The sequence below is a fragment of the Oryx dammah genome, unplaced genomic scaffold, assembly GCF_014754425.2.
Source record: "Oryx dammah isolate SB20612 unplaced genomic scaffold, SCBI_Odam_1.1 HiC_scaffold_3, whole genome shotgun sequence".
Classification (NCBI taxonomy): Eukaryota; Metazoa; Chordata; class Mammalia; order Artiodactyla; family Bovidae; genus Oryx; species Oryx dammah.
The window spans coordinates 103,814,724-103,838,251 of NW_024070187.1; the positions used below are offsets into that span (position 1 = coordinate 103,814,724).

At 48.8% G+C, this 23,528-nt stretch overlaps 1 protein-coding gene across 1 annotated transcript in view; it reads right to left on the reverse strand.

The window, feature by feature from the left end:
- Nucleotides 1-23,528, reverse strand: part of SLC2A9 (solute carrier family 2 member 9) — a gene marked incomplete at its 3' end in the record, with an annotated part of 191,731 nt that overhangs the window by 24,334 nt on the left and 143,869 nt on the right. The window contains exons 9-10 of the mRNA XM_040238338.1: nt 20,885-20,986; nt 17,473-17,548 (exon numbers count right to left, since the gene is read on the reverse strand). Coding sequence (XP_040094272.1) covers nt 17,473-17,548; nt 20,885-20,986 — 178 coding nt within the window. The remainder of the gene's footprint in view (nt 1-17,472; nt 17,549-20,884; nt 20,987-23,528) is intronic.

A 23,528-nucleotide genomic window follows, 5' to 3' on the forward strand; every position in this document is an offset into this window, starting at 1 on the left:
CCCAGCCAGGAGGAAGACTGCTGCTGGGCGAACCACAGGGAAGTCTAGAAGCCAGGGGGGTGTCACTGACTCTGGGGCTGTAGAACCAGTGTTTTCAAAACTTTCCATCTTTCTGTTGCAGATCCAGGCTTCTGCCCTGAAACCCTGGAGGGCTCAAATTGACTCTCAGAACAGTGTTTGCTTAGGATTGCTTCTGAGGGACCATCTTTTCTGGGAATAACTTGGCAGACAGTCATAGAACGCACTGCCGAATTAACACGGCAGGAAATAAACTCACTAATTAACTCTGCCTTAGGCTGCAGAAAAGAGATAAGGAAGGAAACAAAGTGTCTGGAAAAACAGGAGGGAGAGTGGCAGGAAAGGTGTCAGAGTCAGAGAGATGTAGGTTCAAATCCTGGGCTATCTCTGCACTATGCGATGTGGGCAAGGCAGGTTCCTGGGGCCCAGGTGGCCCTGTCACGAGTAGAGTGTTTCCTTGGCAGGATGCTCTGAGGATGAGGGTGGCCGTGGTACCTAGCTCTGAACAGGTGCTCTGCCTAAGGAAGATAATATTAATTTTACAAGTTCCCCTTGGTCTTCCTGAATAAGCAGAAAGCTCACCATGAGCTTGGAGAGCAGCTTGCCCCACCATCTGTTTGGCATTAGTGATGATGCGGATGAGGATAGCTGGATGATGGAAGTCTGTCATTTCCAAAGCCCACTGGCCCCGTGTCGACTGCTGCCTGGGAGACAGAAAATATTTTCCTGCCAACATCATGGCTAGCTTCCTAGGGCTGCTCTAACACATCACCAAAACGCGGCGACTAAAAACAACATATTTATTCTCTCGCAGTTCTGAAGGCGAGAAGTCTGAAATGGAGGTGTTGGTAGAGTTAGTGTTCTTTGGAGGCTGTGAGGGAGAAACCATCCCATGCCTTTCTCTTTTTTATTTTTAAAATCGTTTGTATTATTTATTTATTTTTGGTTGTGCTGGGTCTTCATTGCAGCATGCGGGCTTTCTCTGAGTTGCATGAGCTTCTCATTGCTGTGGTTTCTCTGGTTGCGAAGCACAGGTTCTAGGTGCAAAGCCTTCGGTAGTTGTGGACAGGAGCTCAGTCCTTGTGGGTTCCCGGGCCCTAGAGTGCAGGCTCAGAAGTTGTGGAGCATGGGCTTAGGTGCTCCACGGCTTGCAGAATCTTCCCAGACCAGGGATGGAACCTGTGTTCCCTGTGTTGGCGGGTGGATTCCTATCCACTGTGCAACCAGGAAGTGTCCACACCTTTCTCCTGACCTGCAGTGTTGCTGACACACCTTGAGGTTCCTTGGCTTATAGGATCATCACTCTGATCTCTGCCTCCATCTTCACATTACCACTGTGTCTCTCTCTCTGTCCTCTCCTTGTCTTATAAGACACCAGTCATTGGATTTAAGGCCCACCCTGGCTCTAGTCAATCCTAAGGGAAATCAGTTCTGAATATTCATTGGAAAGACTGATGCTGAAGCTGAAGCTCCAATACTTTGGCCTCCTGATGTGAAGAGCTGACTCATTGGAAAAGACCCTGATGCTGGGAATGATTGAAGGCAAGAGGAGAAGGGGACGATAGAGAATGAGATGGTTGGATGGCATCACCGACTCAATGGACATGAGTTTGAGCAAACTCTGGGAGTTGGTGATGGACAGGGAAGATGGACTGGGGTGCTGCAGTCCATGGGGTTGCAAAGAGTCAGACACAACTGAGTGACTGAACTGAACTGAACTTGGCTCTAGGATGATGTCATCTTGAGATCCTTAGCTAATTACACAGGGAACGATCTTCTTTCTAAACAGGGACATTTTCTGAGGTTCTGAGTGGATGTGAAACTTGGAGGGGTGTATCAATGTTCATTGCATTATGGTAGAAAAGAGCACAAACATCGCCACCCTCTGACATCAGTAGCGTCTACATGTATGACTTAGAAGAGCCACAAACTTTTGGAGGCTCATCTTCCTCATAGTCAAAATGGGAATAAGACAATCTGCCTATAGGGCTCATTGAGAGCTGGGTAAGATGGCTTGAGTGAAATACTCAGCACAGAATCTGAAATGCTGGCTATATACTCGATTGTTCACACTGTCAGCATTCTCAAACGATTTTTGTGTTGTCCTGAAGCTGTGGAGGAGAAGTGGGTAGCCAGTGGTCAGTTTGGCCAGTTTACAGGTATGGGTCTCTGGGTAGCCCCAGAGTTGGTTACTAAGCCTGAAAGCTTCTACAAACAAGACAGTGCTTTTGGGCTGAATTGTCTATTTGGGAATCTTCCAGAAAATGTGCTAAAATGCCAATCCTGTTGCCTACCCAGCAGCCTGGATGGTGGATAGAGAGAAAAACAGTGGGTTCTGAAACACAGCCACCCAGCTAGAGAGCCCCTAATCTGGCTCCTCTATCTATGGAATTCTCTAGGCAAGAATATTGGAGTGGGGTTGCCATTCCCTTCTCCAGGGGATCTTCGTGACCCAGGGATTGAACCCAGGTCTCCTGAATTATAGTCAGAATTCTTTACCATCTGAGACACAAGGGAAGCCTGAATTTGGCACAGCCTCTCATTTCACTGCTTGGAGAAGGCAATGGCAACCCACTCCAGTACTCTTGCCTGGAAAATCCCATGGATGGAGGAGCCTGGTAGGCGGCAGTCCATGAAGTCACTAAGAGTCAGACATGACTGAATGACTTCAGGTTCATGCATTGGAGAAGGAAATGGCAACCCATGCCAGTCTTCTTGCCTGGAGAATCCCAGGGACAGAGAAGCCTGGTAGGAGGCCGTCTGTGGAGTCGCAGAGAGTCGGACACGACTGAAGCGACTTAGCAGCAGCAGCAGCAGTAGCAGCTCATTTCACTGAGGTCAATTCGCCAAAAGACAAAGATGTAAAATTCATTCATGAGTAAGAGAAGCGTCATATCTCTTGCTTTCTGCGCCTTTGCTATCCAAACTCTGTCTTTCCAAACTCAGGAATCAAAGAAAGTAACATAAATGTGTTGATATATTGCTTGCTATCCAAACCCTGTTACTTACTATGTATATCAGTCTTTGGAATAAAATGGATTTGGAGAGCAAGGAAGACATATATTCTTACTGTGGATACAGATATATTTTATGCTGCTCAGCTATGCTTTTTTTTTGCCCCAAGGAACTAAATTTTAAAAAAGGGGGGAAATTTTTCCAAATTCACTTATGCAGGCAAAATGAAGAGCAACACTGAAATCAATGAAAGGTGTTAAAACTGTTGTGTTCCATACAAAAGTCTCTACATTCTTGAGAGATAATTAAAAGAAATAAGATAAATTCTGAAAAGAGTTTTTCTCTGTGACATGGCTTTCAGCGATTTGACCATTCAGTGAGTCGACTTTTGATGAATTAACTTTCTGTAAATTGCTTTGCTTTATGCACAGCCAATAAGTGGGGGAGTGGACATTCATGTCATATGCTGAGACTTTCAAAATGATTAGGGTCTTTGACATTATCCTGTAGCCTGTCTTCACCACTGCAGTTTGCCTTTTCAAATTATGTCAGTGGAGTTTGTCATACGTTTCCAGCAGGGATGCTAACTTCTGATTGTCACTTAAAGTAAGCTCCCTCGAGCGGAGGGACTGTGTGTGTGTGTGTGTGTGTGTGTGTTTGGCTCACCATTGTATTGCCAGGACTTGAAGGATGGCTTTCCCAGTTTGCACTCAATAATTATTTGTGACATGGGTAAATGAACGAATGACACCTATTTCTCCCTAAAATGAGAATCCTGAATTGTCATCCCTTGCCTAGTCTACGGTTACAGCTTCTGGAGAGATTGCAGAGTGGCCATGGTACTTTCAGCCCCTCCAAATGGAGGTAAAGTCTTTTCTCCACACTTAGTTCTGGGCTGGCTTTGACTCCTTTTGGCCAAGAGAAAGGGACAGAAGTGATGTCGAGCCTGGACCTTGGCAGGCTTTGCACATTTCTTTCCTACGACTCGGCTAATATCATGTAAATGAGCTGGGCTAGCCTGCTGGGTGGTGACAGACATTGAGTCACTCCTCTTGATTACAGATCAGTGGTTGAGGCCACCTTGGACTGGCTGGAATCCATCCAATCTACGAGCCCAGTGCAGACGTGCATGAAGATCAGCAGAGCCTGGGCCAGGTGTAGCTAAACTACTGTGTCAGTGCAGAGACTTGGGAGCAATCATAGGTTTGTTGTTGTTGTTGAGTTGCTCAGTTGTGTCCGACTCTTTGAGGCCCCATGGACTGCCTCACACCAGGCTTCCCTGTCCTTCACCATCTCCCAGAGCTTGCTCAAACTCATGTCCATTGAGTTGGTGATGTCGGCAACTATAGGTGGTTATTGCTTAATCTGCTAAGTTTTGGGGTTATTTATTACACAGTGATAGCTCCCTAATACAAATTCCTTAATGACCCCTAATTTATGCCTATTAAGCCTCTCCCAGGCTTCCCAGATGGTTCAAGTGGTAAAGAATCTGCCTGCAATGCAGGAGATGGAGGAGACTTGGGTTTGATCCCTGGGTCAAGAAGATCCCCTGGAAGAAGAGATGGTGCCCCATTCCACTCCAGTATTCTTGCCTGGAGAATCCCAGGGGCAGAGGAGCCTGGAGGGCTACAGTCCATGGGGTCGCAAAGAATTGGACATGACTCTTAGTGACTGAGCATGCATGCATTCAAGCCTCTCCCATCTTCCGTATTTCCCCTCCACTTAGTCTCCACACTACAGACTTTTTAAACAGCAGTCTGATAATGTCACACTGTAGCTTGAAACTCCTCAGTGGCTGCCTACTTCCGGGAGGATGAAGTCTATTAATAGTTCTTCCAGCCTGTGAGGGCCGCGATGACCTGGCTCTGTTTCCTTTGTGTCTGGACCTTCCCTGCTGCCCCCATGTTCCCCCCTCCCCTCCTGCAACACTCTGTGTCCTCGGAATCCACCAACACACTCTGCTCTCTGACTTCTGGCCTCTACCCAGATGTTCCTTCCTTTTCTTTTCAGCTGGGCCACCACTGACCCAAATGGCACTTTTGCAAACAAGAAAATGTGCCTCTTCCTCAAGGAAAAACACCTAAATTAAGTAGGTTTCTGTATGACCTGAACCATCACACACTGTGGCCCAGCTGGGCTTCACCGAGGAAACTCTCCAGACACCTGGCAGGCGGCATCCCTGGCTGGTGACCATGCGTGCCAAACATCTGCTCCCCCAGGCCAGACACACCTGGGCTCCCCCAACCTCCCACCCTCATGGCGGCATCTAGGCCAGATTTGAAGTCAGGCAAGGGATGGCCATCAGGCTGCTGAGAGTGGATAAGAAAGGAACCTTGGGGAACATCTGGAGAGGGGGTCACACACACGGGTGTACGTGTATGTGTGAACCAGTGTGCGAGGTGTGCTTTCCTGAGTGTATGTACGGCTGGGTTTGCCTGTGGGCTGATCTCTTGTTAGTGTCTGTCTAACACAGGGGTGATGTGTCTTTAGACGTGGCACCATGGGCAGTTCATGCTCTAAGAACCCACGATTGGTGGCTCAGCTTGTTTCAACTCAACACTCAGAAATCAGTTTAACTTTACTCCCTCCAGGTAATCTGACTTCCCACTAGTCCAGGTAAGGGTCTTCTCCATGCTTCCACAGCGCCAGGGTCCTGATTTCTCTTGGTAGCCTACTGTGTGTGGTTGTTAAGAGGTCGGGCTCTAGATTCACACCAACCTGAACTGGAATCCTGGCTCCCCTGCTCATTTGCGGTGTGACTTTGGGTAAAGCACTTAACCTCTCTGAGCCTCAACTGTCAATCCAGCCCCCTTCTCCAGAGAGAGCCAACTACTTCCTCTTCTTTTTCTTTACTTGAAAACTGCCTCTAACCTGGGCTCAAAGCTCCTGATTGGGACGTTTCTTATTCCTCTTCATGCTCTTGGGGATGAAGTTACAGCTTGGACTAACTTAAAAAAAAAACCAAACAATGCATTTACCTCCATCATGCATTCTCAACTGGGATGAAAATTAGTTCTTCGGGGTGGAGATGGTGGCAAAAACCTTAAATATAGCAATGGTCCACAGAGCTCCACAGAGCTGTCAAGCTCAGTCTTCATGGCACAATCTTGTTTCTTAATATCTAATTTCTCTTATTTGGGAGAAATGAATATTAATTACAATTCATCTCCCTGATGCCTGTTCAGGCTTGGCGGGGGCGGGAGGTGGTGGTGGTGGAACTTCCCTCTGTCCGTATTTATCACATGTCTCCATCTTTTCTATTGATCCCATTCACCTGCCTCTCCTCTGAAAATAGGCCATTTACGCAATTTCCTTTAAAATCCCAGCTGACAATACCTTTGTGCTGGACCTTGACCTAATTGCAAACTTCTATGATAGTTGAGAGTTTTCAGGGTAGTTTTAGAAAGAGGTTATCTCGTAAGTCCTCACCCCAGATCCCAGGTGGTAATGGGTGTGGGCATTTGGTATCCTCTTCTGCATGGAGACAGCTAAGAATTAGAATCCACACTACTGGAGTTCAACCTCACCTTCTGCATCAATCCCTTTTAGAGATACAAATATGTCCTGAGCAAAGACTGCTACTTTGTTTTTTAAGCCTGGACTTGTGAGACATTCCCATTTATTGTCATTAAACCATTAAAAAAAATTAGGACTGTATACCTATTTGCTGTCAGGCTAAGATCTCTTGATTTATAGCTTTAATCGTTTTAATGTGTATAGACTGATGTCTTCCACCCAATCATTTCTCCTCGGTCAAAAAAGTTAGAGATTGATTTACTTATTACCCTGTTTTGCACAGTTTCTTAACTTCTGAGGGGAAATGAATCATCTGACTTGACCTCCATCTAAATTATGGGCTACTTAATGCAACTGAGTGGAGCCCAAGGCCAGGGATGGAATTATTCTCTCATTTATTAATTCATTCAACAAGCAGAAATGTCTGGGTACCTATACTGCCAGGCACTCTGCTAGACTCATGCTTGGGGAAGATCTTTTTCAATCAGGGCCTGGCCTCCTGCCCTGACTCTGGACCAGGCAGCTGAGGCCTTGCTGCCTGCTCACTGAGCTCCCTTCTGGGGCAACATCCCTGAGGGACAGAACCTCGCCCCTGCACCAGGCCTGGCACAGCACCTGCCCCATAGGATGGGGTTCAGAGGCAGACAGAGCCAGGGCTGACTCTGGACTTCCACCCACTCTTGCCAGCTGTGAGATGATGGATCCAACTTTGCAGACTGGAGAGAATTCAATGGGATCATGTCCAAGCAACATTTGCCCAAATGCTGGCCACTTGACATCCCCTGGTTCCCTCTCCTCTCTTCCCACTCCTACCCTCAGGTAAATCCACTGAACAAGTTCATCCATTCCCAGCTCTGTCTCCTGTGGGCTCCTTCAGGGCAGGAGCAGGATGTTTTCCATCTTTTCCCTGCTAGACAGAGCAGGTGCCAGGCTGGCTGGCACTCAGATCATGTCAAGCATGTGTGTGGTTTGGACTCTATTTCCCTTGACTCTTCTCCCTTCTCCCCTCCCCAGGCTCTCCTCTTGGGTCTGCTGGGCTTAGCGTCTCCCCTTTCTGGGTCTCACAGGCTCCGTCAGGGTGGACCCTCAAAGTTCAGTTCCCAGATCCTGGCTGGCACTTCCAACAGTGCCTGTGGGGGGGTCTCCCTCAAGGGGCAACCTTGGCCAGTGGCTGTGCAGGTAGACTTCTGGCCTCTCTCCCACCCTCAGTGGACCTCTGTGGCCAGTGTTCCAAGGGCTCCACGGAGCCAAGGCCACAGAGGGGGAAAGGCCCGGGGTGGACGGCCAACTGTGGGGAATGAAGGCTGTTGCCTGCCATACCAGTAAGCAACTAGTCGGGTCACTAGTAAACAACTGTCGAGTCACTGCACCTACCGCCAATGGTGAGCCCTGAGGGGACTCCGGATGGAGGCAAATGGGCTGCCCAGTGCCTGCAGTCACCCCAACAGTGCACCCCAGGGGACTCGGGACTGGAAAGAACAGGAGGCGTGCATGCATGCTGAGTCGATTCAGTTGTGTCTGACCCCTTGTGACCCCATGGACTATAGCCCGCCAGGCTCCTCTGTCCATGGGATTCTCCAGGCAAGAATACTGGAGTGGGTTGCCATGCCCTCCTCCAGGGGATCTTCCCAACCCAGGGGTTGAACCCTCGTCTCTTATATCTCCTGCATTGGCAGGAGGGTTCTTTGCCACTAGCACCACGTGGGAAGCCTGGAAAAAACAGGATACTGGCCTCCACCCGCTAAGGTGCAGATCAAAGGAATGATTTCAGTGAGCCCAGACTCTTGCATCTTCCCAAGACACAGAAAAGCACTAAGCTCCTTAACGTCCTTGAAATCTGTTTTCTTTAATGAACAGTGTTCTTTTGATGTTCCAACTACCTGGTCTTTGCTGAAAAAACTGTATATCCCAGCTCCTCCCTTGTCTCTTTGGAGCAGTCTCGCAGAGCTGTCTCAGAGGCCGCCTCCTGGGCTTCGTTTTGTCCTCAGATTTGTCTGCTGAATTAAATGTAATTTCCACCTTTCAGGCTGTGCATCTTTTCAGTCTACAGACAGATCAATGTCTGGATGGGATATTTGAGAACCCTCCTGTGGGCCCCAGGACCCAGGACTGCAGGAGGATGAGCCACAAAGCCACGCCAGGTGGGGTGCTTGGTGGGGAGAGAGGGTCCGGAGGGTCACTGCCCCGCCTCGCTCCAGCTCTGCTGCTCTTGCTGTATGACCTTGGGCGAGTCATTTGTACAGTGTGCTCTTCCGTGGTGGCAGCAATGCTATCTCATTCACTCTTTACCTCCAATCCTGGCCTGGAGCCTGGCACTGTGGGATAAGAAATATACATTTGGCTTTCCCCCCTGGTTCCTGTCACAAAACATGGAGTTCCTCAAACCCTTGGAATTTCCTGAGTGACAGGAGTGTCCTGAACTTCTCCAGTGGCTCAATGGGTAAAGAATCCGCCTGCAATGTAGGAGCCTCAGAAGACACAGTTTCGATCCCTGGGTAGGGGAAGATCCCCTGGAGGAAGGCGAGGCAACCTACTCTAGTATTCTCGCCTGGAGAACTCCATGGACAGAGGAGCCTGGCGGGCTATGGTCCATAGGGTTGCAAAGAGTCAGACACGGCCGGAGTGGCTTAGCATACCATAACATGAAGGAGTGTGTTGTTTTTCCTAATGAGCCTCTCTCCACCCCACCTAACATGACTCATGTGGGCCCAGGGCCTGGAGATTGAGTTCGGTCATCTATGGCCAATGATTGACTCGATCATGCCCACATAATGAAATACTACAGAAACTTCTAAAGGATGGGGTAGGGAGTGTGCAGGTTGGTGGACTCACAAAGGGTCTGGGAAGGGTGTACACTCCAACAGGGCATGGACGCTCCATACTCACTCTCCCATAACTTTCGCTGTGCACCTCTTAAGAGTGAGCTGTTTTAAGCAGAGCATGTTCCTGAGCTCTGGGAGTCGTTCTTGCAAACACTGAGCCTGAGGGGATTGCTCTTGGGAGCCCCTGTATCATAGTCAGCCAGGCAGAACTGCCGTTACCTGGTGACCCCAACTGCAGCTGGTGTCTGAGATGGGGGAAGGCTTGTGGGGCTGAACCCTTAATTTGGGGAGTCCATGCTCACTCTGGGTTAGAGAGTGTCAGAACTGGATTGAATTGCTGGACACGCAGCTGCTGTTAGAGAACTGGTGTGGGAAACAGGACATTTGGTATTAGAAAACACAGTAGGGACTCCATGAGTGAGTGTTGAATGAATGCATGAGAAATACAATCACGTAGTGAGTGCTAACCAGTTGTCAGGCACTGTGTTTGGTGCCCGGAACACAGAAGTGATGGAAACAAGGTCTCTGCTATTTCCAGATATTAGAGGAAACTAAACAGCCTCGGCCATTGTAATAGGGGGTGGAGAGGGTGAGATTAGCAGCAAGTCTATGGGGTGGGGCTGAGGGGCACAGAGGAGGAGCTCTCTAGTTTTAAAAAAAGTTCAAGGGTCAGTGTGAGCAGACAACTATTTTTAAAAGATTTTTTTTTTCTGATGTGGATCTTTTTTTTAAAGTGTTTATTGAATCTGTTACAATATTGTTTCTGGTTTCTGTTTTGGCTTTTTGGTGAGAGGCATGTGGGATCCTCCCCAACCAGGGATGGAACCCACACACCCCCTGCGTTGGAAAGCAAAGTCTTAACCACTGGACCACCAGGCAGGTCCCTGGGCTGACTTATTAAAGATGAGAAGCCATTCCTCAGAAGGATTGTGCCAAACTGGCACTTGCCATCTACCTCTGCAAGGATTAAATCATAAGCTGCAGCAGCTGCTGACCTTCAGCATCCCCTGAAAGTTTAGGCTGGAGATCAGAAATGATGCACGCTGTGCTCTGGAAAAAACTGGCAGGACAGGTCTTCAGACTGTTGGATGGTTTCAGAAACTCATCTTATGAGCCCAATCCTTACGTCTCCTCATATCTAGAAAAGCACTTCATCCTTTCATGGTGACATTAGCTCCTCATGACGAGCAGAGAACTTTTGCAAAGATCGCATGAACTCCCCCTTCACCAAAACCACACATATGTTGACCTTCCCCCCACCTCTTTGGAGCAGTTTCTCGGAGGTATCTGAGATGCTGTCTCCTGGGCTACAGTCCTCATTTTGTCTCAAATAACAACTCACAACTCTGACACTGTGCATTTTTTGTTTTTCACTTGACAGTGGGAATGAATAAGGGTGGGTCCTAGACGGGAGGACAGGTGTGTAAAGTCAAAGGTGCATGAGTAGCATGGGGCAGCTTCCGGCAGCTCCAAGTGGCTGGAAGGCAGGGAGAGTGTGGGGCGGGCAGGGAAGGGGGTGGGAGGGGCAGAGATCCCCACGGTCTCTCCAAGGGTTGGTACATGCAGCCAGTCTTTTCAGATTACATCACTGTGATGGATAGAGGTGTCCCCTTTTGAAGTCGGGCATGTGCTTGCTCCCTGGGGGCTCAGACGGTAAAGAATCTGCCTGCAATGCAGGAGATCTGGGTTTGATCCTGGAGTCGAGAGGATCCCCTGGAGAAGGGAATGGCAACCCCATTCCATTATTCTTGCCTGGAGAATTCCACGGACAGACGAGCCCAGTGGGCTACAATCCTTGGGGTCGCAAAGAGTTGGACACGAGTGAGCAACTAACATCATTAAAACATCATCACATGCTCCCTGGGCACTTGACTCCCTCATCAGGACAGCACAAGCCTTCTGGAAAGCTCAGATCAGATTCTGATGTACCCATTTATACGAACAGTGATCAACTTCATCTTGCTGCGTGGACCAGGGTGCATCAGTCCTCTCCATTGGCTGGTAAACTGCCATTAGAGGGCTGAACTCAGAGCCAGCACAGTCTGTTCATCGTAAGACTTTTCAAACTGCAGTTGACATGCTTTGAGGATCATCTTCTTTCCCTCAAAGATAAAGCTCTTTTATCCTGTGCCTCATTTATTAGGCCTCTCTGCCACTGCCTTGGGGTTATGCACACAAATAAAATATGTAGCAGGAAACTGCCTTTCTTGTTTTCTTTCTTTCCCTTCACCTAATTTCACCACCCTGTCAAGTTTCCTTGCATTGATCTGCTCACCACAGAAGCTGCCTCGGGCAAACGTACAGCTTCTTTCCTGGTAAGATGATTTTTTTTTCATTTAATCATGGAGGGGCAGGCTGCCTGGGAGGCCCTTAGCCATTTATCTCTCATCGGCTCTGAGCCACACTTTCCCAGGGCAGCTCCTCTGGGGACCTGTTCCTTCCTGTCCACTTAGGAAGATGCAACATGATCTCACAATCCCAGTGGCAGTGCCCCTTGGACAGGTAATTTCCCCGGGGGCTTAAGCTATGTGCTGTCAGTGTGAGTCCAAGTGAAGTTTCTAAGCCCTGGTCAATCTCGTGGCTACAGTAGCTGGAGTGGGTGACACCCAGCCGCTGGGTGAACATGGGGTATCTAGGGGAACAGAGAGTAGGGACCAACAGCTGATCCAAGATTGGGGGGTACACCTGGACCTCTCCTTAGGGAGCCTCCCAGACATTGATGGAGAGCAGAGTCTAAAATCCCTGAAACTCAGCACACAGTCATGATCACGAGAAAGCCGCATTTGCAAACGTTGGGAGGGGAGCCAAGGTCATCGCAAGAAGGGCGAGAGCTTGGGAAAAAGCACAGAAGGCAGAGCTTTGTGGATTGGGTCAGGAAGGCCTTCCAGGCAGATTTGCAGATGGGTTCAATTTAGCATCTTTGTTTAAGTGGACGGAGAAGAAGGCCAATCTGTCCACGGAGAGATCATGTCAGCACTCACTGTTCTTCCTGGTAGAACAGCTGTTATGGGAACAAAACAAATCAGTGCTCAAATCCCACTTGGGGATGTGGGGCCTCCCCTCAGTGGCCTGACTCAGCCCAGGGCCCATGTCCATGGGGTCCTTGCCAGCTGGCACTGCCCAGGCCCACCGCCCTAGTCTGGGCCTCACTTCCTGTAGCCTGGATTTCCCACCTGGCCCCGGCTCATGCCACTTGGCTACATATATTTTCCCATCCATTTGCCTTCCAGATCTGCTCTTCTCACAGCAAACCTGACCCGTGAAGTTCATGCTTAAATATCACCCCCAACAGACCTCTCTGGAGCTCGGAGTAAATCTTAACGCAACACCCCTGGACCTGTCTCCAGCTCCTCACTGACTTCCAGCTGGTCCTGGGCTGTGCCCCCACCCCCAACCCATCTTGGACAGCGGTTCTCACCGGGTTCAACCCTGGAGGTTCAGTGGAGCCTGTGTCGGGTAAGGTCCAAATCACCCTTCACTGTAGTTCTCTAAGCCCCTCAGGGGATTGTAATGCTTTCAGCCAGAGCTGGGAAAGATGGCTCTAGCCCAGGGATTTCCAAGTTTGGCTGCAAGCTGGAATCACAAGGGGGTGTTAGAAAATGTGGCCCCCAGATTAGGGCTTGGTTGGCTGTGGATGCAGCCTGACCATCAGGACTTTTGAAAGCTTCCCAGGTCATTCAGCAGTGTTTGAGGATCACTGCTCGGGCCTCGCTGGGTTATTTGTGGTTCCTTTGCTATTAACCTCTTTATATCCTGGCATTTCTGCTGTATTGAAATTCACCTTTCCCTCCCTCATAAGCTAGCTCCCTCTCCCTTCTTCCAAAGGTCAGAACTGAGGGATTCTAGAAGGGGTGGCAAACTTTTTCTGAAAAAAGGCCAGATGGGAAATACATGAGGCTTTTTAGGCCACTGCAGATGGTCTCTGTCACACATTCTTCCTGTTTTCCCTTTAAAATGTAAACACCATTCCTTGCTCACGGGTCATACAATATAGGCCATGGGCAAGATTTGGCCCACAAGCCATAAGTTCCCTGACTTTAGACCCCAGCATTGGTTTGTTAGGTAGAGAGTTCTCCATCAATAGAAGCAATCAAGTCATAGTCAGAGGACTTCTTGGCAGGGAAAGCATAGCTTAAGCTTCCAATGAGTAACTGGACTGAAAATTTTTCTGTTCTTGCACGAACTTAGGATGCCTTAGCTCTAATTCATCCCAGCTCCTGGGCACAGTTTCTCATCTGCCAACGGATCTCTGAGGTCCCCTGGGAGCTCTGAAAGCATCCCCATGTTCTGTCCCGCCTCATCGTGAAGGTCTGTATGTGTCACCCGGCCTTTGTGTCAACAATAGGTGCTATGATTTAGATATGTGAGTTTGAGGCAAAGAAGAAAGACTGCTCCTGATCTGTGTGTACAGATAACGTTTGAAGCAAGAACAGCTGGAAACCATGAAAATCAAAGTGCTCTGAATTCACCTTCAGCCACGGACATTTGACAACTAGATATAAACGGCAAATTATACCTTTCTGTACTGACACCAACAGGGCTGATGCATGATAATGCAGAGTAGACCTATCACATGAGGATAAAGATAGAAGCTTCCTCTCTTATCCCAGATTCTCTGTGTCAGTCCTGCAGGTCAGTTTCCCAATGGGCCTAATTCCACCCACCTTTTAGCAAGCAGTCAACGAGTAATGACCATATGCATTGTTGTTGTTTAGCCACTAAGTGGTAACCACGTGCATAGGTCAGAGTTAAGATTACGGATCCTAGAACACGGTGGTGTCAACTCTAATCCAGCACTCGTCTCTTAGCTATGAGGCTTGGGGAAAAGATTAACTTAAGACTTTTGCTTTTCATCTATAAAAAGGATATAAAATTAGTTTGGGAAGGGAAGGTTTTATAGCTTAACCTGTAATTCACCTTGTACAGCTGGGATAGGGAGGGGGAAAAGAGAGAAAAAATAATAACCTGGTCCATTCTGTTTATAAACTTGCTAATCCAGTCTCATAATGGTACTTGTAGCAGAAAGATAAGAGAGAGTCCTTATGTACAAATGCTTTCAGGACACTTTACCTGGTTTATTTCGAATGGGATGTATAGCTATGGGGAGAGCTCACTGGAAAATGTCAGTGTCCGCTGTGTAATTATCAAAGTGAAAATGAAGATGCTTCATGAATAAAATAGTTTCTGGATGTGTGTTGTCCTGCATGTTCTATTCAGAGACCCTGGGAGTTTATTCTGGACCAGAGTGCACTCTAATCTTCAAGGAAGAATCTAGGGAGCTGTGCTGATGGCTTTAAACTTCACCTACATCTTATGATGATCAGTATCCTGAGAATTATTGGTCAAGTTTGAGTCTGAGTGAAATCCCTGATTGTTACTATTTTATTTTGACAACCTGACTCTGTGTTATCTAATATTCATACAGGATGTTTATGAGCATTCAAACATTTAGAACAGGGCCTGGTGCATAGTAAGTGCTCAATAAATGTTATTATTATCAGAGAACTGGTGTGAGGACTAGATCAGGGACAGAGATCAGAGATTGGAATGTGCTGGAAAAGCTCAGAACAGTGCATGGATGTGAATTGCTATCCTTCGCAACAGGGTGGAAAGAGTGCAGGTTTTCAAGATCTGGGTTCCAATCTTGACTCCAAAATTTTCCACATAACCTCTCTGGGCTTATTTTCTCATCTGTAAACAGGAGCAGTTAATCCTAATTTCAAGCCTATCATGCAGATTGGGGGTGATGTGTGAGAGACATCCCATGTAATCATGAGAGCTTAATGCCTGACCGCTACTATGTGTGAGGCCAGGGTGGGGCAAGGGGCAGGATGGGACCAGGGAAGCCCTGAGCCATGGCCTCTGCATTTAACCAAGTCACTTTAGGGGTGACTTGTCCCCTTCTTGGAAGAGCTCTAGCCATGACAGTGCCTGTTCTGGCTCCCTTCTGAGCTCTGAGGATAAGATAATGAACCACAAACAGGTTCTTTCAGAGCTTATTTTCTAGATCGAGGGAGACATACTAAACAGACATTAGTGGACCACAGCCTACAGCCTGCACCCAGCCTGCCACCTGCTCTCGTGAATAAGGTTTCTTCGGGACACAGCCGTGTCATCTTTCATTTACACACTGTCTGTGGCTGCATTTGCACTACCATTGCAAAGCTGCAGAGTGGCATGGAGGCTGTGGGGCCTGGAAAACATTTACTGTCTTGCCCTTTACAGAAAAAGATTGGGAATCCCTGTGTTAAATCCTCATCTGAGAATACCGTGAGCAGATGGGGCAGGGAGAGAGGCTGAGAAGCAAGTAAACCAGGATGATGTGATCAAGGGTATGTGTGTGTACGTGAGTGACTGTGGCTTGTGTGTGCACATGTGTACATTTGTGTATACGTATCGGTGTATGTGTATGTGGGGTGCATGTGGATACTTGTGTGTATGTTTGTGTATGTATTTGTATACTTTGTGTATGCTTGTGTATACATGCATGTTTCTGTGTATATTTTGTGTATATTTTGTGTGTGCATGTATGTACATGTGTGTATGTATGTGTGTGCTTATGTGTATGTATATGTGTTTGTGTATATTGTGCATATGTGCACGTGTGTGCATGTGTGTATGCATGAGTGTGAGTGTATACGTGTGTGTATCTGTGTGTGCACGTGTGTACTTGTATGTAGGTATATAAGTTTGTGTTTGTGTATGCTTGTTGTGTATGCATGTGTGTATACTTTGTGTATGCATGTGCAGATGCATGTGTGTGTGTACTTATGTGTTTGTGTACGTGTGTGTTGATTTTAGATTAAGTGGTCAGGACAGGCCTCACTGGGCAGGTGACAGCCTGGGTGAGATGGTCACACTAGTCTATGAGCCCCATGAGAGCAAAGACTGCCCCCTGGGTTTCCTCCCCATGGTCCCCTGGCTTTGCATGGAGCCACCAGCTGCCCACCTCCAGGGGCCCTGACGTGCAGCTGGGTGGGTGGGTGGAGGCCCCTTGAGATGGAGCATATTCTCCTTGAATCTCCTTTAACTGCTTCTTGGGCTCCTTGTTCGTCCTCTTGTCGTTAGCTGCCCCCCGTCCCCTGGAAGATACCTCCTGCTCCTCCAGCCATCTCATCACTGCCGCACAGTGTGTGTGCATGCGCACATGCGTATGTACGTCTGATACTCCACCCCTGCCAGTCATTCCACGGCCCATCCCACCATCTCACTGCAACCTTCTGTTGTCCCTGGTGGAGATAAACGTGACAGGACATGGAACATCATGGCCCGTGAAAATCAGCGCAAAGGGAGAAAGAGAAGTTCAGGTCCATTTGTTCTGATGGAAATGTTCTCATCAACAGAGAAACCCAAAGGAGAACCACAGCAGGGACTCCAGGAGAGAGCTCTGCGATTGTCAGAACTGCCTGGAGACACCTTCCCAGCCCCAGCGTGGTCTCTGACAGGGCCCCTGCGGGACACAGGCCCCCAAGCCAAGCATGGCAGGGGCCCTAGTCTCACCCGCCTGACCATCTGAGGCCCTGGAAGAGCAGAGGACCTGCCCACTAGGGAAACGGCAGAGCTGAGGCTGAAGCTGGGTCCTGGGTAAACTGGGGCTCAGAACACTCCAGACTGGACACTCATGCAGGGACAGTGACAGGTGGGGGTTAGGACCTAGGGGTCGGGAAATTCCATCACTGCCTGCTCTAGGCAAGCAGCTTCCCTCCGCTGCCTTCTCTAGAGCTGTCACGGGCCTTAAATGAGTTAATGGGCATCAAATGCTTGGCCAAGTACAGCACACAATCAGTGGTGAATAAATCCTAGACACTGCCATTATTATATCATTATACCTTCCATTTGAAACTGTAGCCTCTCTGTGGGCACAGACTGTAACTTGAGCATCTTTCTTTCATCCCAGCTCCCAGCTCTCCCAGTTGTTAAAGGTCGCTATGTTGTAGTATGTTACCATCTACACATCTTTGAGTGAGCTTGTCACCGACCATCAATTGGATGGAAACCAAGACAATCACTGCATTTAAATAGGTGGGGACTCTATTCCCCCTCCACTCCCAGTGGCCCTTGGCCTTCCTCAGACCACAAGCTTCACATCCGTACAATGAGAACACCCTGCCCTGGTGGCATCGTGAATCCCTAGGCCGGCAGGTGAGGAAGAGAGCCTTACCTGGCCCACTGCAGAAGGCGGCGATGATGGCCAGAATGCATACGATACTCAGGTAAGGGATCCAGGGCGCGTGGTCCTGTGAGAGAGCAGTTGGGCAGATGAGGAAGCGGTCATGGGTGGTGGACCTGGGTACCACCCCCACCCCCAGCTCCTCCTTGATCCATCTGCGAGACCTCGGGCAGGTCACTTTACATCTTTGAGCCTCAGTTTCAGTATCCATAAAGTGGGGATGATGATAACCCCTAAGCCATTCCATCTGTCTATCATACAGATGTCACAGTGAAATGGCACGATGCCTGTGAGCATTTAGCAAAGTCCCAGCATTTGGCTTCCCCAGTGGTGCAGTGGTAAAGAATCAGCCTGCCAAAACAGGAGATCCATGGATTGGGAAGATCTCCTGGAGGAGGGCATGACAACCCACTCCAGTATTCTTGCCTGGGAAATCCCATGGATAGAGGAGCCTGGTGGGCTACAGTCCATGGAGTCTTGAAGAGTCAGACATGACTGAGCAACTGCTCATGCACAGCATATAAGTGGTAGAGAAATGAATAACACCATTTGAGGGCTTAACTGGAAGCAGGCAATATGAGAAAATTTTACAGGCAATTTCACTTTAAAAAAATTTTCTCTAAGCCAATCTCTATTATCATATAAAACACTCTATCTCTCCCTCTGCTGTCCTGACAAGGTGTGAGATGAGTTAACTCATGTCATTAAATATGCTTGGAGGGGCTGTCACTGGTCTGGCGGGTGGGGGTGGTGGCTTCACGCCGGGTGGGAGAGAAGTTTAGGAAATTGCTTCTGCTCTAGCAGACTGGATGGTGATGACGGCAACCTGCTGTCACCACTGCTGGGACCTGATGAGCAGAGGTGAGCATGTGTGGAGGTGCTGGGGCACCTGGGCCCAGTCTAGGAGAGACTCGGGGAGGAGAGGAGTCTGTGCTCACCTTTGAAGGCTGAGCCGAAGTCAGGCAAGAGGAAAAGGAAAGGAAAAGATTTCCAGGAGAGGGTTCCCCATGGGCAAGGGTGCAGAGGCACAGGAGAGCCCAGTGTGGACCTTTAGGGTGGAGAGGAGTGGGGAGAGGGGAGAACAGCCTTTCCATGCCAAGATAAGCCCACCAGTCTGGTGCCTTGAATCATCCATCCATCCATCCATCCATCCATCCATCCATCTGTCCATCCATCTATCCATCCAGTCATCTATCCATCCGTCCATCCATCTATTCATCCGTCTGTCCATCCATCCATCCATCTATCCATTGTCTGTCCATCCATCCATCTGTCTGTCCATCCATCCATCTGTCCACCTATCTGTCCATCCATCCGTCCATCCATCATCCATCCATCCGTCCATCCATCATCCATCCATCTGTCCACCCATCCATCTGTCCATCCATCCATTTGTCCGAAGGTCCATCCATCCATCCGTCCATCCGTCCATCCACCCACCCATCTGTCCTTCCATCCATCTGACAGATTATTCCAGGGTCCTCCTGGGTGCCTTGCTGGGAGGTGGAAATGTAGAAATGATATGGGCATGGTCCTCACCCCCACAACTCACTGTCCATTGGTAGAGAGAGATGGCTCAACAGTGAAAGCCAAGGCTGTGTGTAAAGCAGTGTTTTAGGTCTGCCCCTGGGATCCTGGGGAAGACAGAGGACGGTGCTTCACTCAGGGGGTAAGGGAAGGCTTCCTGGAGGAGGGGGTATCCAGGAGGAAGCCAGAGTCTCAGAAAGCTAGAAGCCAGTTGAGCAAGGAGGGCCTTGGGAAGAGGAAAGAGCCAGGCTCTTTTGTGGGCAGCTGCTGGGGAGCAGGGCTGGGGCGACAGAGGAAATGAGGGCAGCTGAGCAGGGAAGAGCTCTGAGACCTTGTAGGGTGAGGCCCAGAGGGGTTCTCATGCTCCAGGTGGCCCTTTCAGACATCTGACTCACTCTGCAGAAAGACTATAACCCAGAACATCCAGCTTGGTTGGTCCGAGGAGCCTATGAGACTCTCTGTCTAGGACAGCCCTGTCTGGTGGTGGGGAAGGAAGGTCTCTGCCAGCACATGACCCCAAGGAAGCATGCCCGGCAGCAACTCGTTTTTGAAGGTCAAGCTATTGTCTCTCACACATGTGCTAAGTCGCTTCAGTAGTATCTAACTCTGTGCAACCCCATGGACTGTAGCCCACCAGGCTCCTCTGTCCATGGGGATTCTCCAGGCAAGAACACTGGAGTGATGCCCTCCTCCAGGGGATCTTCCTGACCCAGGGATTGAACTCAACGTTTCTTGCATCTCCTGCATTAGCAGGTGGGTTCTTTACCGCTAATGCCACCCAGGAAGCCCAGCAGCATGCTAACGTTGCCTTTTTCTAGACATGTGGGGACATTAAGACCTTTGGCAGGTGACCACCACATGTGATTTCCATTCAGGGATTCATTTTTGAAAATTGCAAATTTTTATTGACCACTGTGACCTCGCCCCACACTTCCCATAGGGCTGAGATGAATTTGAGGCATGAGTAAATGCTCAGTGAACACAGGCTTCCCTGAGCAGTGCAAGGGGCAAGAGGAAACCCCAAGATCCTGGGATCCGATCTCAGGTCTGCCTTTGCCCAACTGTGAAAGCTTGGGCAGCTTTTTCATTGAGATGTATGCCTCAGTTTCCTCATCACCATTAAAGGAAAAGATACCACTTTCATAAGAATTAGCTATGATTCCATCCATACCCCTGCAAACAGCCATTCACTGAGCACTTACTATGTTCTGGGCACTGTTTGCAGCACTTCAAATGCATGTCTTATTTAATCCTCATGCTGCAAGTGAGAGGATCCACCTGTCCCTTCCTCGGGGAGGTCAGGATGGTCTGGGCATAGGGCAATCATCTCATTTTAGACACGGGGCCCTGAGGAGCAGAGGTTAAAGTTTCATGGAGGGTAAGCAGGACATTCAGGATTCCCATTAGGCGGCTGGCTCCAGTGCCCATGCTGGTACCCATGGGCATCAATGTGATAATTGCACAGGAGTCTCATAGGGCCGTGCCAGCCACCCTGAGTGGGAGCGTGAGAGCTGGAGGGGGCATCTTCGGAGACATCTAGTGCAATCTCCTCTATTCCACAGATGGGTAAACTGAGGCTCGAGGGGGACAAATCTTGCCCAAGATCACACAGCTCATTAGTGACTTCCCGACAGGACCAGAATTCAGGTCTGTTGTTTCCCCTTCCCCGGCCCCCACCCGAGTCCAAGGACCCATTACTAACATCTTTCCCCAAGGGTGCTCCGCAGCTTCAAAGCTGAGATGCCCTTGGGAACTCCACACTACAAGGGTTGCCTATAGACTGAACGGACTTCCCGAGCCAATGGTCCCAGAGCATGAGGCCAAAAGCCACGCCCATCCTGAACTCCCTGGGGAAGGGACAGGCGCATCCTCTCACCTGCAGGGTCAGCGTAATGGTGAGGATCCCAAAGAAGAGGGCCATCAGCCCAAAGCCGCCTATGAGGAGGGGTCTCCGTCCCACGCACTCGATGACCAAGCCCTGGGTGAGGGTCAGAGAGAGACAGTCATTACTCCCCTTCTAGCAGCGAGTGAAGGGGACCCGTGCACTGGGGGCGTGGCTAAAGGATGGCTCTGACCTGGAGACCCCTGGCTGCTTCCTGCATGGCCATAGCCAGAGAAAGAGGGAGAAGAAAGCCACAATTCATGAGCACCGGCTGTGTGTCCATACATTCACCTTCCTCCCGATCTTCCTCATCGGGGAGGGTGGGTTTATCCTCAGAAGGCACGTAGTTGCCCAGCCCTTCCCCCGCCTAGGGAGCCAGTAGGCAGGTGGAGGGCAATTACTCTCTATTCCTCTACCCTGTGTGTTGTGGCTGTCCTAGGATAGACTCCCAGGGCATGGCGCTGGAGTGGGAGTGGGCAGAGAAGCTCCCGCCTCCTGCCTCCAACTGGCCCTGAGTCAGTCGATGCTGCTGTGTCTTTGTCGCTCCTCTTTCCTGATGGCTGTGGGTGAGTGTGGGTGATTGAAACTGATGACCGTTTGTCAAGCACCTGTTATGTGCCAGGCACAGTCTTTCTATGTGTCCATTCATTTAACTGGCACTAAAACTTCATGAAGTGGTTTGTTACCCTCCTACACTGTTGGTGGGAATGGAAACTGGTGTAGGCACTATGGGAAACAGCATGGATGTTCTTCAAGAGGCTAAAAATAGAGCTACCATGTGACCTTGCAATCCCACTCCTGGGCACAGAGCTTTCTGGCTCTTGCTGTTCAGTCGCCAAGTTGTGTCCGACTCTTTGCAACCCCATGGACTGCAGCCTGCCAGGCTTTCCTGTCCTTCACCATCTCCTGGAGTTTGCTCAAGTTGATGATCACTGAGCTGGTGATGCTAGCCAACCATCTCATCCTCTACCACCCTCTTCTCCTTTTGTCTTCAATCTTTCCCAGGATCAGAGTCTTTTCTTGTGAGCTGGCTCTTCGCATCAGGTGATTGAAATATTGGAGCTTCAGTTTCTGCATCAGTCCTTCCCATGACTATTCAGGGTTGATTTCCTTTTGGACTGACTGGTTTGATCTCCTTTTTTTTTTTCTGGAGAAAATCCTAGTTTGAAAAGATACATGCACCCCAATGTTCATAGTAGCACTATTTACAATAGCCAAGACAAGGAAGCAAGTGTCATGTCCATCAACAGATGAATGGATAAATATATACATATATATATATATATATATATGGGCTTCCCTTGTGGGTCAGCAGTAAAGAATCTCCCTTTAATGCTAGAGACCCGGGTTCAATCCCTGGGTTGGAAAGATCCCCTGAAGAAGGAGATGGCAAGCCACTCCAGTATTCTTGCCTGGAAAATCCCATGGATGGAAGAACCTGGCAGGCTATAGTCCATGGGGTCACAAGAGTCAGAAATGACTGAGTGACTTCAAAAAACATATATATATATGTATACATACACAATGGAATATTATTCATTCATAAAAATAATGAAATAATGCCATTTATAATGCCATTTGCAGCAACTTGGACGGACCTAAAGATTATCATATTAAGTGAAGTAAGTCAGAAAGAGAAAGATAAAGATCATAAAATATCGCTTATCTGTGGAATCTAAAATATGACATAAAAGAACTTAATGAAATAGAGATAGACTCACAGATGTAGAAAACAAACTGATGGTTATCAAAGGGGAAAAGAGGTGGGAAAGAGATAAATTGGGAGTTTGGGATTTGCAGAGACACTACATATAAAATAGATAAACAAAAAGGTCTCATAGAGCACAAGGAACTAGGTTCAGTGCCCTGTGATACACCATAATGGGAAAAGGAAAACATGAAAAGAATGTGTGTGTATAACTGAATCACTCTGCTATACACCAGAAACTAACACAACAGTGTCAATCAACTATATACCAGTTAAATTTTTTTAAATTTAAAAATTAACATAGGTTCTATTATTTGTCTGATTTTATAGGTAAAGGAACCAACACAGAGGCTTTGAAAAACTGCTTAAGGTCATGAGGCTGGCAGGAGGCAGAGTGGGCACCGTCTATAATCTTTCCTGGTCCGTAAAGACATTAATATTTTCCCCAGCAGAATAAACAGAGCTCCACTTGGTAAGAGCGCACGGATGCACCTGGATGCTCAGCACCTTCCTCCCTGTACCCTGACTCTCCTCCTCTCTTGAAGGCTAGGAGTTTCATCTTTGTTTTCCCAGAAGCTAGAAGACCACCCGGTAGGCATGGAGCCAACATTTGCTGATGGAGTGAAGGTTTATCTTTGTAAGGCAGGCATGATGGTTCTCCTTTCTCAGAGGAGGGGGAGATGAGGATGGGAGGTTTACCCCATGGGAAGCCAGGCCCAGTGAGAGCCATGGAGGAAGCAAAGATTAGCAGTTGCTGGGAAAGTTCTAGAGAGAGGGAAGGGCATGCATCTAAGTCACCTCTCCTCTCCAAGCTTTCATGAACTGAGTCCATCAAAGGGGAGGACCTGAGAGGGGCTGCCAGGACCAGAGCAACATGGAGGGAAGCTGGGTCTTGGAGGTGGGGATGGAGATTGGAGACACCCGGGATCA